This window comes from Brachyhypopomus gauderio, chromosome 5 (genome assembly GCF_052324685.1).
Source record: "Brachyhypopomus gauderio isolate BG-103 chromosome 5, BGAUD_0.2, whole genome shotgun sequence".
Taxonomy (NCBI): domain Eukaryota; kingdom Metazoa; phylum Chordata; class Actinopteri; order Gymnotiformes; family Hypopomidae; genus Brachyhypopomus; species Brachyhypopomus gauderio.
Window position 1 is genome coordinate 8,336,963 of NC_135215.1, and position 15,000 is coordinate 8,351,962.

A 15,000-nucleotide genomic window follows, 5' to 3' on the forward strand; every position below is an offset into this window, starting at 1 on the left:
TCACATGCGGGGTTGGAGGAGAGGTGGAGGGGTTGGAGGAGAGGTGGAGGGGGTGGAGGTGGGGATGGTGGTGGTGGTGGGGGGGGTTGATGGTTGAGGGAGGGAATGGAAATTCTAGTGATGTGTATTTGGAAGAAATAAGAAATAATGCAGAAATAAGAACTTAATGTGGTGGTATCTTGGTTCATTGTGCAAGATTTAAGATGGAATCACCCCTAATCCGTTCAGTACAATTTCCATTTTTCATGTCTTGCGTCTTCTGTCTGTGGCGGCAGGACACTCGTGGTTTGCATATGAAGTCAGGAGAGTTGCTCATTGCTCAGACACTAATCTGGAATCACATCTTACCCAGAGACGCAGGACCGGGGAGGGAAGCATGAGGGGGGGGGGAGCTTTACGCCCAGGCTCCGACCGCTCAAAGGTGGAGGAGAAAGGTGAAAACAGAAGTGAGGAGAAGCACTGTGTGTGTGTGTGTGTGTGTGTGTGTGTGTTCGGTCCTGCTGAGACTTCTTGACTTCCCTGTAATGGATCTCATTAAGTGGCCATAGCTGCTCTGCACTGGGGCAGTGGGTGAAATCCCCCTCCCCCCAGTTTCCCCCCCAGCCCCCCTGTGAGGGGAGTTAATATAATCTCTTGATTAGTCTTTATAGCAGGAGATGTTTTTTTTTTTTAGCATTTTAGCAGTCATTTGTGTTCGTTCTGTTCTGATTGTTTCTTTTTGAGGGAGACTGTTATTTCTGCCCCCCCCCCCCACCCCCGCCGGTCGTGAGGGTCACCGGCCCCGTTGAGGTGCACAGCCCCTCCTGCAGACAGCAGCCCTGCTGTTCCCAGACCAGCAGAACTGCATCTTATCCATCCGCAAGAGCAACCGAAGGCTGATCTCATCTCAAGTTGAAATAATTGTTTTATTCACCAGCTTTATACATAAGCCTGAAATGTTGATTTCACCCTAAGCTGGTGAAACGTGGCCATCGTGTTGAAATGCCCGACAGCATTCAGGATTTCCATCTGTAGCCCAATCATGATCAGTGTAAATCCGTACGGCTTTCTCAAGTGTTTATGCATTAATCATGCAATGCAGGAAGATGGAGTGTAGCGCATGTGTGAGAGACGTCAGTCGTGGATGCAGCCACAAAGTTGGACAGAACACCTGCAGCTCGAGGGAAGGAGACTTTGAATTATTTTCGAGTGCTGGAAGCGGGACCAAGATGGATGAAGGAGTATGGATGGCATTGGAGGCTGTTGTGAAAGACTGTGCTCTGGATGTGCAAGACAGCATTTTCACAGCAGGACCTCTCCACTCAGACCTGGGTCCAGTGATGAGGCCTGGCTCCAGTGGAAAGGACCTTATGTAAGCCTGTCACAGGTGAGAAAGAGTCCAGGACATGGAGAACGTACTCCGACTTCGATAACCTCATGTTCTTCTGGAGCGTAGATGAGATTCTATGAACTCTCTCTCTCTTTCTCTCTCTCTCTCTCTCTCTCTACCTCTCTCTACCTCCAATTTTTCTTGCTTTTTTAAAAATCCGGCCGGTACCCTAGCTTTAATATTCTTTAGTCCCTTTCCATTTCTGCTCTTGAGAGAAACGGGAGTCATGAATGTTCTGGCTGGACTGGTGACAGGAAGTGGTGATCAGTCCCCCTCTGGTCCCCCGGTGATCAGCCCCCCCCTGGTGTTACCAGTCCCCCGCTCCGTCCCTGTTTGCCTAACTATGCCCTATCGAGTCGTTTAAGACAAGGACAAACTTTAGCTTCTGGACATCAGAATCCATATCACACTTTTTGTTCTCAGCTGATGTGTGAGGAGATAACAATTTGTGAAAGACAGAGTGGCTTTCAACACCATTTCAAAAGACGATTCAAGGAAATAAAAGAAAAAAAAGATAAAAATGTATTGAAGGACATCAGATGAACTGGAAGAGCAAAGCTGGGGGATCCCGTCTGTAACAGACCTAGTAAAGACGTACAGGGTGTGCGTCAGCTTTGATGCTGTAACGCACTGCCGGACAGGCGTCTAGATTTATGCAGGAAACTGGAGGATCGTCACTGGGATTTTTTCCCCCTAGCAAATTGCAAATAAAGCAATTTATAAAGCAATTTCTTCTATTGGAAGAGTGAGTGGAAACGTCAGGGCTTGTGACAGGTTCTGTGTAGGTGATATCTCAGACTACCTGGGGAGTCTCGGGAACGGGCTGCAGATTACGCCTGCCACACTGGCGCAAATCACACACGCCTCTCCAGCATTAGCTTGGGAATGTAAACATCGGGGAGCGTTTCGGTATGTCACCGCACTGTGGGAGTCTATTGTCCGCAGACATCCCGTGAAGCAGCCTGCATTGAATTGCGCTCTCTAAAATGGTTTGGGATTTGTGGAGCTTGAGATGATGGGGGTTCAGAAGGTTGCGTTCTTAACGCGTGATGACTTGTAAACATGTAAAGATTTTTGTAAAGAGATTGTTTGAACTGCTACAGTCCCATTAATAGAGTCTTGATTCAGTAGAGTCACTCTGATTCCGTTGTGCAATTTCCTTTGGCCACAGCGGTCGGAACAGTCAAATAGTTTCTTTTCTCTGAGCCCAATTCAACTAGCTTTTCTTTATGAGTGATTCATGAGTCCGTGGTTCTGATAAGACGGCATGCTTCTTTGCACTTGTGACTCTGGGAAACATTCCTGAGCTCTCGCTAGAGAACGTGCTTGGCGGTTATGGGGACGCTGTACGTGTGCGACTGTGCTAGATTTAACCCCCCTGTCTGTTCACACTTTTAACTATCTGGTTGCACGTTCTCCTGAAGCTCACTCGTGGAGCTGAGAGGAACGTTGAGAGAGACAACACTAAAAAGCAGGATGTGGTGTAGACTGTGTGTCCTTCTGCCCTTTGCAGACAGAGTCCAAAGGCCTGTGATTGGTCATGCCGAAAGGGCCACTGTTTGAGGGAGTAAACAACAAAGGCGGGACCATTAAATGCACTATTGTGTTTTGGTCTAAAGGACGCCTTGTAAATCACTGTAGTAATTTTCCATCTCTGAGCACTCCACACCCTTGTGTTCCTCGGGCTGTGGCGCTGGCTTGTTTTCACAAACAGGCTCACCTCTCAAAGTTCATTAATTGTGGCAGTAATCATGTGTTTTGTTGTCGAATGCTTCTCTGTAATGACTCAACCAGAACTGACCACTCAAGGCAGTGGTGCCTGGAATTCTAATGTCCTGTTGTTAACAAGACCCTTTTAAACAGCAAGTCCTCTGGGCAGTGAGTCCAGCACCAGGCAGGTTTAATGGGAAGCAGATGGCGAAACTCTCACCTTTTTGGTGTAGATCTGAGCTCTCTGATGGACGTTTCTTTGACTGACTGCTGTAAATGGTCTGAAGGAGATGGTAGCTACTTGGAGACAAACACGCCTGGGACGAGGCAGCAAATTTGATAGCTCATCATCGTAATGATTGATGTTACGGCATCGGGCCGCAGTCTTGCTAATCTTATAAATTGCTGAACACATTATGGGGAACTACTTAACATGCGTTTAAGTAATCACCACCACCTATCACAGCGAAAATGAGAATAAATATGAAATTAGTGCAGGATGGACGGGAACTTCCAGTCATTCTCCTTTCTGTTGTGTACTTGCATTTGGACTTTGGGACTGGCAAGGGTTTCAGATCTAAGTCCTGGCTCGTGGTACTTCCTGTGAATTCTTCATTAGCTTGGCTCCGTTTCCAGCTCGCTTTATCATCTTGGCCATTCAGACTCCGTGATGAATGCCTGTTGCCTGGGGCTTTGAGAAACCGTTTTAGTCTTGACTTTGTTTCATCCCTTCACCTGTACAGACCTGTGGTAGTTTCATCCCTTCACCTGTACAGACCTGTGGTAGTTTCATCCCTTCACCTGTACAGACCTGTGGTGGTTTCATCCCTTCACCTGTACAGGCCCGTGGTGGTTTCATCCCTTCACCTGTACAGACCTGTGGTAGTTTCATCCCTTCACCTGTACAGGCCCGTGGTGGTTTCATCCCTTCACCTGTACAGACCTGTGGTAGTTTCATCCCTTCACCTGTACAGGCCCGTGGTGGTTTCATCCCTTCACCTGTACAGACCTGTGGTAGTTTCATCCCTTCACCTGTACAGACCCATGGTGGTTTCATCCCTTCACCTGTACAGACCCGTGGTGGTTTCATCCCTTCACCTGTACAGACCCGTGGTAGTTTCATCCCTTCACCTGTACAGACCCGTGGTGGTTTCATCCCTTCACCTGTACAGACCCGTGGTGGTTTCATCCCTTCACCTGTACAGACCCGTGGTGGTTTCATCCCTTCACCTGTACAGACCCGTGGTGGTTGTTGCTAATCTGTCTCGGGTAGCGCTTGATGTCCGTGGATGTCCGGCAAACAGCCAACAAGACTGTTTTAACATTCAGATGTTGCTCGTGTCAGCGGCGTGACGGCAACGCAAAACGAACTGCCAGGAAGGAGCTGGAAGACAGCGATTGGTTTTAATTAAAGACGAAGTGTCCGCGTTCTTTTGTTGCTGCGCTAACGTTTTAATCAACGTGTCATTTTAGCACCCTCCCGAGGTGTCATATTTACATATTGGGCTACCAGAGCAGACACTGAGAAGTGCTATGTAACTGATAGTACATGATTAATCATCCCTTTTTATTATTGCCTGTGTTGTGAGTGTGTGTTTGCAGCATGTGTTATGGTCTTAAAGCTGATGGCAGATTTCTGCAGTCACTGAAGGATGCCCTGAAGTGTGCGTGGGTATACTGTGTAATTAATTGCGTTAATTGTTTATTAATCAAAACACAGTTCTGCTCTCTGCAGTCGCCTAATCACAAAAAGCTGCAATTAGTACATTCCATTTATTGTATACCCGCTGAATCTCGCGTGCTTGTTAAAACGTTGCTCTGATGAATCTTTTAACGAGTTTTCATCATGTATGCGGCAAGCGTGTTCTTAGATCTCAGGTGTTTGTGTTGCGTTTTCTGTGATTATGTCAGATCGCGGGCATTCCCCCAACCCTTAAACCCTTGGTGACATTAAAAATTATACAGTAATTGAAGCCGAACATGTACAGAAACTTGAAGTATCATTTGACAAATTTGACACAAATACATTTCAGCCATACTGTGTCATATCTGTGTTTATTAACAAGTTTTGTATTTATTAAAAAAGTGTTTTAATATCTCTGTCTGATCTTTCTGCCTTTAGAAATACCTCATCAAGAGCTTTGGTGTATAACTCACCCAAAATGTCTTTTATGTCTTTTAAATGTCTGGTTCTAATCCCTCAAAATAAAAAAGAATTGCTTATGAGAAGTCAGAGTAACGATCAGTATTAATTGCCAAAATGAAAGACTCCAGACCAGAGAGGCTTAAGTGGTAATTACAATAATGCTCATAGTATGATCCCATGGAGTTGATGGACACGCCATGAACGTGTGTGTGTGTGTGTGTGTGTGTGTGTGTGTGTGTGTGTGTGTGTGTGTGTGTGTGTGTGTGTGTGTGTGTGTGTGTGTGTGTGTGTGTGTGTGTGTGTGTGTGTGTGTGTGTGGATATCCGAGTGTGAAAAGTGCAAAATGTGATTATCACCCTAACCCTGTATCATCACACATGATTACGTTACTGAGAACATACTAGCCTATGTGCAACGCGTGAAACTGGAGGCGTCCACTAGAGGGCAGAACGTAGAAAGGGCTTCGGTATTTTAACGATGCAAACATGGCAACACTCGAGGAGATTAGCCTTTGGGTAATTTTACGGTCACGGCAGAAAAAACGACGACAGCGATCCCTTCGTAGGTGGTATGTAAGGCCGTTAAATCAAAGACGTTGTGAGAATGGCGAATTTGTGTCGTTGCATATCGTTGTGTCCATCTTGATGCTGGTTAGCGGCTACACTGCCCCTAGCGGTTTTGTGTGTATTGCACCTCGCGTACGCGTCGCGTTAACTTTTGGAGGACGTGCAAGACCTACGCGCCAAACCGACGCAGGATACGCGAAGCAGCCATGATGCGTACGCGAGCGCGTAGTTAACAGCAAGTATGTTTCCAGCTTAAGCCTTTATCATCACACTAACACTAACCCTGTATCATCACACTAACACTAACCCTGTATCATCACACTAACCCTTATCATCACACATACCCTAACCCTCTATCATCACATGAACCCTAACCCTGTAACATTACACATACCCTAACCCTGTATCATCACACCAACACTAACCCTGTATCATCACACATACCCTAACTCTGTATCATCACACATACCCTAACCCTGAATGATCACACATACGCTAACCCTGCATCATCACACATATCCTAAATTTGCGTCATCACACATACCCTAAATTTGCATAATCACACTAACCCTAAACCTGCATCATCACATGAACCTTAACCCTGTATCATCACACTAACCCTGTATCATCACACAAACCCCAACCCTGAAACATCATGGTGTATTTTTGGTGTATTCAACTGAAGGTCTTTGTTTCATATAGTTCCATGTTATATGTGTCCCAGTGTGATGACAGAGAACAGCTCTGGCCTGCTGGGCTCCCACACCAGTGTGATGAGAACAGCTCTGGCCTGCTGGGCTCCCACACCAGTGTGATGAGAACAGCTCTGGCCTGCTGTGCTCCCACACCAGTGTGATGAGAACAGCTCTGGCCTGCTGTGCTCCCACACCAGTGTGATGAGAACATCTCTGGCCTGCTGTGCTCCCACACCAGTGTGATGATGAGAACATCTCTCTGGCCTGCTGTGCTCCCACACCAGTGTGATGATGAGAACATCTCTGGCCTGCTGTGCTCCCACACCAGTGTGATGAGAACATCTCTGGCCTGCTGTGCTCCCACACCAGTGTGATGAGAACATCTCTGGCCTGCTGTGCTCCCACACCAGTGTGATGAGAACATCTCTGGCCTGCTGTGCTCCCACACCAGTGTGATGAGAACATCTCTGGCCTGCTGTGCTCCCACATCAGTGTGATGAGAACAGCTCTGGCCTGCTGTGCTCCCACACCAGTGTGATGAGAACATCTCTGGCCTGCTGTGCTCCCACACCAGTGTGATGAGGACATCTCTGGCCTGCTGTGCTCCCACACCAGTGTGATGAGAACATCTCTGGCCTGCTGTGCTCCCACACCAGTGTGATGAGAACATCTCTGGCCTGCTGTGTTCCCACACCAGTGTGATGAGAACATCTCTGGCCTGCTGTGCTCCCACAGGAAGTGCCACTTCTCCTGATGATGCTTGGCAGTATTAGCCAAATTTTATCATCAGTGCAGATGAAGTATTAAAGAACTCGGGCGCCTGAGGAGAAAGTGCTCTCCATTTAAAACGAGATCTGTAATTGGGTGGAGTGTGAGGAAGTGTTGTTTATGTCTTTCATTTCTTATAGCGCCGAGTTCCCGGTTAGGGATGGGCGTGCAGGTGGAGGTCCTCCACCCAAACCTCCTTCAGTACTGCTGCTCTTCTTTAATTAGCCCCACGTGTCTGCTAATTAAGGAGAGGAGGGCTCGTTAGGGTAAGCACGCCTGCTTGTAGTCGAGCAGCCGGGCCTTTATCAGCCGCACTCTGAGTTCACCTCCGCGTGTGGCCCGTCCTGCTGCACTCACGGTGAGTGGCACTCCAACGCACCTGCTGGGCAGAGTCAGACTGAGTTTATGTTAAGAGGCTGTAGGCAGGAGGGCGGAGTCAGACTGTGCTTAATGCTAAGAGGATGTATGGAGGAGGGCGGAGTCATATTGAGCTTAATGCTAAGAGGATGTAGGGAGGAGGGTGGAGTCAGACTGAGCTTAGTGCTAATAGGATGTAGGCAGGAGGGTGGAGTCAGACAGCTTAATGGCAGTATGTCGGCAGGTGGGCGGAGTCAGGCTGATCTTAATGGCAGTATGTAGGCAGGAGGGCGGAGTCAGGCTGATCTTAATGGCAGTATGTTGGCAGGAGGGCGGAGTCAGGCTGATCTTAATGGCAGTATGTAGGCAGGAGGGCGGAGTCAGGCTGATCTTAATGGCAGTATGTTGGCAGGAGGGCGGAGTCAGGCTGATCTTAATGGAAGTATGTAGGCAGGAGGACGGAGTCAGGCTGATCTTAATGGCAGTATGTAGGCAGGAGGGCGGAGTCAGGCTGATCTTAATGGCAGTATGTCGGCAGGAGGGCGGAGTCAGGCTGATCTCGTTCACCATCTGCCCGGCGGATATGTGGTGGGAAACCCCATCTGCTCCATCTCCCAGATCATCCACTCCTTCCACGGCTTGTTCTCTTCTAGAAAGTGAACATGAATATTGATCCCCCTCTTTCCTAGTGTTAAATCAAGCCACTTTAAAACACACACAGAAAAAGGCCAATAACAGGCAGCCTTGCAGTGATGGACGTCCTGAGATGAGGGGGGACATGAGGGGACATGAGGGGAGCTGAGGGGAGCTACACGGAGCCAGGCACTTATCCCACCGCCTGAGTGCTGCTTCCTGGGTTTCTGCTCCGTGCTCAGCTAAAGGGTGGTTTGGGACCCTCTGTGTGAAGGCGTTCAGGGTCAGTGGTGACGCTGCTCACAGTCGTTTGAACTTGTGGACCTTTCTAAGTTACCCTTAACTCTGTGGGCTGCGCTTCGTTTAATTGTGCCTTTTACCTGGACTCACAGAAGAGAGAGAGAAAACAGCTTTGCCCCTGCCGTCTCCACGGCAGCAGTGATGTCGTGAAACGATGGAGAATAGTCCTCCCTACTCTGCAGTCACGCACTGACACCTTATGACCATCAGAAGGTAATACGTTCTTGGTCTTGGGTTTTTGTCATGTGTTGCTCTGACTTCACTGCAGTAAAATGGGGCTTTAATGCTACTACTGGCCATGCTCAGTCTATTCAAATGAGCTTCAGCAGAGGTTGGAAAGAGCTGAAGGCTTTGTGTTGTATTTGTGTTGTAATGCTAACTGGGGTGCACATATACTTGTCCTAAACAGCAAAACAAGCATAAACCGATTATCTGATCAATGTTTATTTGCATATTAAACGCTATGTAACAAATAACTAAACGGTCCTACAATCGAATGTTATTGACACAGGTAAAAATAAATAAGAATAAATAGATGAAGAACTCCTGCTGAGCTTTTCTGGCTGGCTCGCCGATTGGTTCTTTCTTTGACCAATCAAAAATGGAATCCTTCAGTATGATGCCGACTTCAGACACCCTGGAATGCAGTCACGACCCGAGTCTTTTTGCTTACAGACCAGGCAGAATAGAGCCTCACCCTCAACACAGCTGGTTGTTTGGACCGAGAAGAGAACAAAACAAAAAGCTTTAAAAGGAGCAGCAGGGACCCAGTGTGCATGTGCAACCATGGACCACCTCGACTTGTGGAACAAATAAACACCAGTAAACAGGGACCCAGTGTGCATGTGCAACCATGGACCACCTCGACAAATAAACACCAGTAAACAGGGACCCAGTGTGCATGTGCAACCATGGACCACCTCGACAAATAAACACCAGTAATCAGGGACCTAGTGTGCATGTGCAACCATAGACCACCTTGACAAATAAACACCAGTAAACAGGGACCCAGTGTGCATGTGCAACCATGGACCACCTTGACAAATAAACACCATTAAACGGACCCAGTGTGCATGTGCAACCATGGACCACCTTGACAAATAAACACCATTAAACGGACCCAGTGTGCATGTGCAACCATGGACAACCTTGACAAATAAACACCAGTAAACAGGGACCCAGTGTGCATGTGCAACCATAGACCACCTTGACAAATAAACACCAGTAAACGGACCCAGTGTGCATGTGCAACCATGGACCACCTTGACAAATAAACACCATTAAACGGGGACCCAGTGTGCATGTGCAACCATGGACCACCTTGACAAATAAACACCAGTAAACAGGGACCACCTCCCTTTATGCAACAAACACCAGTAAACAGGGACCACCTCCCTTTATACTACAAATAAACACCAGTAAACAGGGACCATCTCCCTTTATACTACAAATAAACACCAGTAAACAGGGACCACCTCCCTTTATACTACAAATAAACACCAGTAAACAGGGACCATCTCCCTTTATACTACAAATAAACACCAGTAAACAGGGACCACCTCCCTTTATACTACAAATAAACACCAGTAAACAGGGACCACCTCCCTTTATGCAACAAACACCATTAAACAGGGACCACCTCCCTTTATACTACAAATAAACACCAGTAAACAGGGACCCAGTGTGCATGTGCAACCATGGACCACTTTGACAAATAAACACCAGTAAACAGGGACCCAGTGTGCATGTGCAACCATGGACCACCTTGACAAATAATCACCAGTAAACAGGGACCACCTCCCTTTATGCAACAAATAAACACCAGTAAACAGGGACCACCTCCCTTTATACTACAAATAAACACCAGTAAACAGGGACCCAGTGTGCATGTGCAACCATGGACCACCTTGACAAATAATCACCAGTAAACAGGGACCACCTCCCTTTATGCAACAAATAAACACCAGTAAACAGGGACCACCTCCCTTTATACTACAAATAAACACCAGTAAACAGGGACCACCTCCCTTTATACTACAAATAAACACCAGTAAACAGGGACCATCTCCCTTTATACTACAAATAAACACCAGTAAATAGGGACCACCTCCCTTTATACTACAAATAAACACCAGTAAACAGGGACCATCTCCCTTTATACTACAAATAAACACCAGTAAACAGGGACCACCTCCCTTTATACTACAAATAAACACCAGTAAACAGGGACCACCTCCCTTTATACTACAAATAAACACCAGTAAACAGGGACCATCTCCCTTTATACTACAAATAAACACCAGTAAACAGGGACCACCTCCCTTTATACTACAAATAAATACCAGTAAACAGGGACCAGGTGTCCAGGGGCAATCATGGACCACCTCCCTTTATTCAACAAATTAAACACCAATAAACAGCTTCAATCTGTTCAGTTTTCTCAGGGTGCCTGAGACTTACTGTATATCTCCTTACTTTGCTGAAACCAGCTCACAGAAGACTACAGATTAGCATGTCTTTTCTTAACACGTGTGTAGTTTAAATGTTTCATCTCCCTGAAGTTGTTTTAATCCAAGAAGCCAATGTCTTTAATAATAGCTCATGCCTGCTGTTGTGAGCACTGCTGTTGGGTCAGCGCTCCAGGACTCTTCTCAAAGTTCATACTTCAATTTTCAAAGAGCAGAGCGGCTTTTAGACACAGGACGCTGGAGGGAGTGAAATCTGCTTCCCTTTGCATGAGGCCAGGCTCTTACATCCACGTACTCATTTGTTCCAGACTTGTTTAGTCTGTCAGGGAAACAACAGTATTGATTTTGTTCCCTCCTCACAGCTAGGTTTACTTTGTTGTGATGCCTCAGTTGATTGAGCCTCTGTTGTGTTACATCTCTCTCTCTCTCTCTCTCTCTCTAGCTGTTCTTCTGTGCTCTCTCTCTCTCCTCCTCTCCCTCTCCCTCTCCCCAATTCATTCCTCCCACCATTTCTGTTTCTGCCTTTCCCCAGTAATACTTGTAGAACCCCCATGGTTAATTTCCTACAAAATCCAGTCTTTCTCCATTAATGTAATTTAAGGAGGCTGGAAACTCCTTCATCAGACAACTGCTGGCGTTTAATTAAGTCGGGGGTTACATACTCAACTCACTCTGTCAGAGAATCAGACGGTCATTAGTAATTAATACTCTGACACACTGGAACTGCTGGGTTTGGGCCAGCCCAAATAGGGCTGTCTGTGAGCCGAGCGATGGCTCTGGATGAGACCCCCTCTCCAGGTTTAATTACGCCATTAATAGTCAGATGTATTTCCATCTGCTGTGCTGTTCTTTTGGCTTGTTTCGGGTACAGGGTCGCAAATCGACCACATAAATTATGGAGCACTTAGAAATCGGGGGGCTAATTTGTAGAAAGTTAGGCTCAACTTTATATATTTTTTTTGCCTCTCTCTTTTCTCCAACTGTCGGAACCCCCTCTAATGGTTATGGCCGTAGTTGAATGGGATATTTATGATCTGGGGTCTTCAGTTTTAATCAAGGTTAATGAGATTTGCACTGGTGGAAGTATTTGAATAGCTGGCCATTTCACAGACAAGTTGGAGAGGCAGAGGAGAAGAATTTGTTCAGTTTGACTGATCCAGGCCAGAAAGATTGTTTGCCTGGGAGTTTTAGGTGTATTAAAATGAACTCAATGAAATACTCATGGTTAGGTTTTTGAAGCGGTCAACTGCTGGTCAGATTCTTCAGCATGTGATTCAACCTGTGACACACATGACACACACATGGTGATGTGATGCACCATGGCAACAGTAACAGCACCCTATTATATGTGTTTTTTAATGTATTGCCACCTTGTGAGAATTACTTGTTTGTTAACTGTGAGTTGCTATTCAGTTCCACGAGATGCACCCTCTCTTTAAACTTTAGTGTGGGCAGAACTGTGTTTGCCCGTGCCATCCATCTGAGCGTTTGGGCCTGATCCTGTTCTTGCAGGTGTTGCTGATGGACTACCTGGACGTGAAGAACACCCGCAGCGCGGCCGAGCCCTCCTCCCAGCTCTCCTACGCCAGCACGGGCAGTGACTTCGGGGCCTTCTTCGCCAAGAAGAAACCGCTCCGCCCCAAACAGTCCCTGTTCAAGTGAGCACACTTCACCTGTCATTCCATCCTCTCATCCCCTCTGACTGCAGACCATTTACTTCCACTCATTAGGTAATCATTAAAGCGGCCGTTAATGTAGGCGAAAAAAATAAAAACAGCACACTAATTGGAGAGCCCAGTATTAAGGTCATGAACCACCTATTAGCCGTGGGTAGACCTGTCGAGCTTATTACATAAACCCCGTTCGCAGTGATCTGGGCCGGCTGTGACTGCGCCGATCTGGATTATTTTCCATAGTAATTTAATTTCAGACACATCAGAGTACAAAGTTAGTGCTCGTCATGGTGACGTTGTGTTGAGACAAAACTACTCAATACAAGGTCGCCTGCTTTTTATTCCAGTGTGCACAATGGAATACAAACAGCATGCAGTTCTCTGTTCAGTGTTTCTCTGACGTTTGCTTAAGTTTCGGACTCGACCTTTGAGGCTAATGTAGCTATGAAGTAACAAAAGCTAACGCAATATTGTTTGTCATCATCTCAAACCTCCTCGAGTTCTTAAGCACTCAGGCCATAGTGTTTATTTTGATTTTCAGTTAATTTTGTTAGTACAGTATAATACACATACATATTTAATTTATTACATTTTCTACGGTTCTAGTGTTCAATAAATTGACACTATTAATCATAAGGGCTGTGTGTATATTAATATAGGTTTTATAGGCATACAGGTATAGCATAATAGTGAAATAAAAAAGACAGGTAAGTTGTTAATCATCATTCCCAATTAAGTCTCAAAGTACCTGTACAACATTTCCCATGAAACTGAATTATTAATTGACATCATGTTGAAACTCCACTTTAGAAAGAATTTCAAATGGCTAACTGATTTTAAATACACATTTTTTTAAATGTTGTCAGGATTCTTAATAATAAACACTTATTGTTTTCTATGTTTTCATGGTTATAATAGTTCAATTGGAAATCTTCCCATTAGAAGATGCTATTTAAAAATAAAAGTTTTACAATTTGACTAAAATGCCACCTAGTCCAAGCTGGCCATCAGACTGTCCCTGTGCTCCACTTCACTGATGTGTACAAGCTTTATTAGTTCATAAAGAAATAAGCCAAAAAGGGTAAAGCGTACCGTTTGAACACCATTGAGTAATGATGGTGACCACCAGTGTCCTAAGGAAACTCGTTTGCTTCACTTCACATTGTGGGTGCATTTCATAACCAGTATGACGAGGAGAAGTGGTCCAGAAATCAAATCTAGGTTCCCTGGCAGATAAATGTTCTTTCCGCCTGTAAGGTCTGTGTTTATAGCGTCTCTTACATCAGCATGGTTGTGTGAAACATACATTGTATGGAGCAGCAGGGATGTAATGAATATTCATCACACACACTCAGTGTAATGGGTATTCCCGCTTTTATGATGTGTTGTGAGACGTTTAAGCCAGTTCTGCGTTGATGTGTGACGTGCGAGGGCGGGTCTGATCTTCTTCGCAGGTTTGAGTCTTCCTCACATGCCATTAGCATGAGCGCCTACTTGCGTGAGCAGCGGAGAGAGCTGTACAGCAAGAGTGGCGAACTGCAAGGTGAGTGACGGAGTACCGGGTGAAGGAGGAGGCAGACGGGTGGAGAGAAGGTGGAGGAGCTAGGAGGGAATGGGAGATGATGGAGAGATGGAATCGGGACTGCTCAGAACCACTCAGAACCGCTCAGGACTGTGTGATGTACACCTGTTAGCGTGCCTCAGCTCCCTTTTTGTTCCTGGTGTCCACACACACACACACACACACACACACACACACACACACACACACACACACACACACACACACTGGCTGTGCTGGAGTGAGAATGACACCCCAGAGAGGGCATTGACTCCTCACTCTTTTCACCACCCCGCTCTCTCTCTCTTTCTCTTTATCTCTCATGTTCTTTCACTCTCGCTCCATCTCTCCCTCCCTCCCTCCCTCCCTCCCTCTCTTTGTCCTTTCTCTTCCTCTCTCTTGTTCTCTCTCTCTCTGTCATCAGAATGACCTTGCAGTTTCAATCAGCACTGCTTGACAGCACTGTACTGCTTTTGTTTTTCCTGCACCCAATTCCAGCGAGAGACAGGCTGTGCCAAACGATGAAGACTGTGAGAGAGGTGTTGAGGAAAAGGAGAGGGGGAAGGAGAGAGGTGAAAACATGTCACTCCTCACAAAATAAGAGTCTTTTTTAGTTTTTTTTTTTAAACCAAACGTTTGGATTCCTCCCCAGAAGATTTCTCTGGCTGGTCTTCGGTGCTCTGATGCACGGTGATCTGCTTAACTTCTTCTTTAAATAGAAGGGGCTTCTGGGAGATTTGGTTCTCCCATTGAG

The 15,000-nt window shown here is 46.2% G+C and overlaps 1 protein-coding gene across 5 annotated transcripts in view; it reads left to right on the forward strand.

Annotated features, from left to right (window-relative positions):
* Positions 1-15,000, forward strand: part of exoc4 (exocyst complex component 4) — a 133,658-nt gene that overhangs the window by 22,287 nt on the left and 96,371 nt on the right. For 4 of the 5 annotated variants that reach the window (XM_077005344.1, XM_077005345.1, XM_077005346.1 and 1 more), the window contains exons 8-9: positions 12,525-12,670; positions 14,140-14,228. In XM_077005344.1, the coding sequence (XP_076861459.1) occupies positions 12,525-12,670; positions 14,140-14,228 (235 nt within the window). Of the gene's footprint in view, positions 1-12,524; positions 12,671-14,139; positions 14,229-14,670; positions 14,695-15,000 lie in introns of those variants that run through there. The other variant, XM_077005349.1, reaches the window with a different exon arrangement.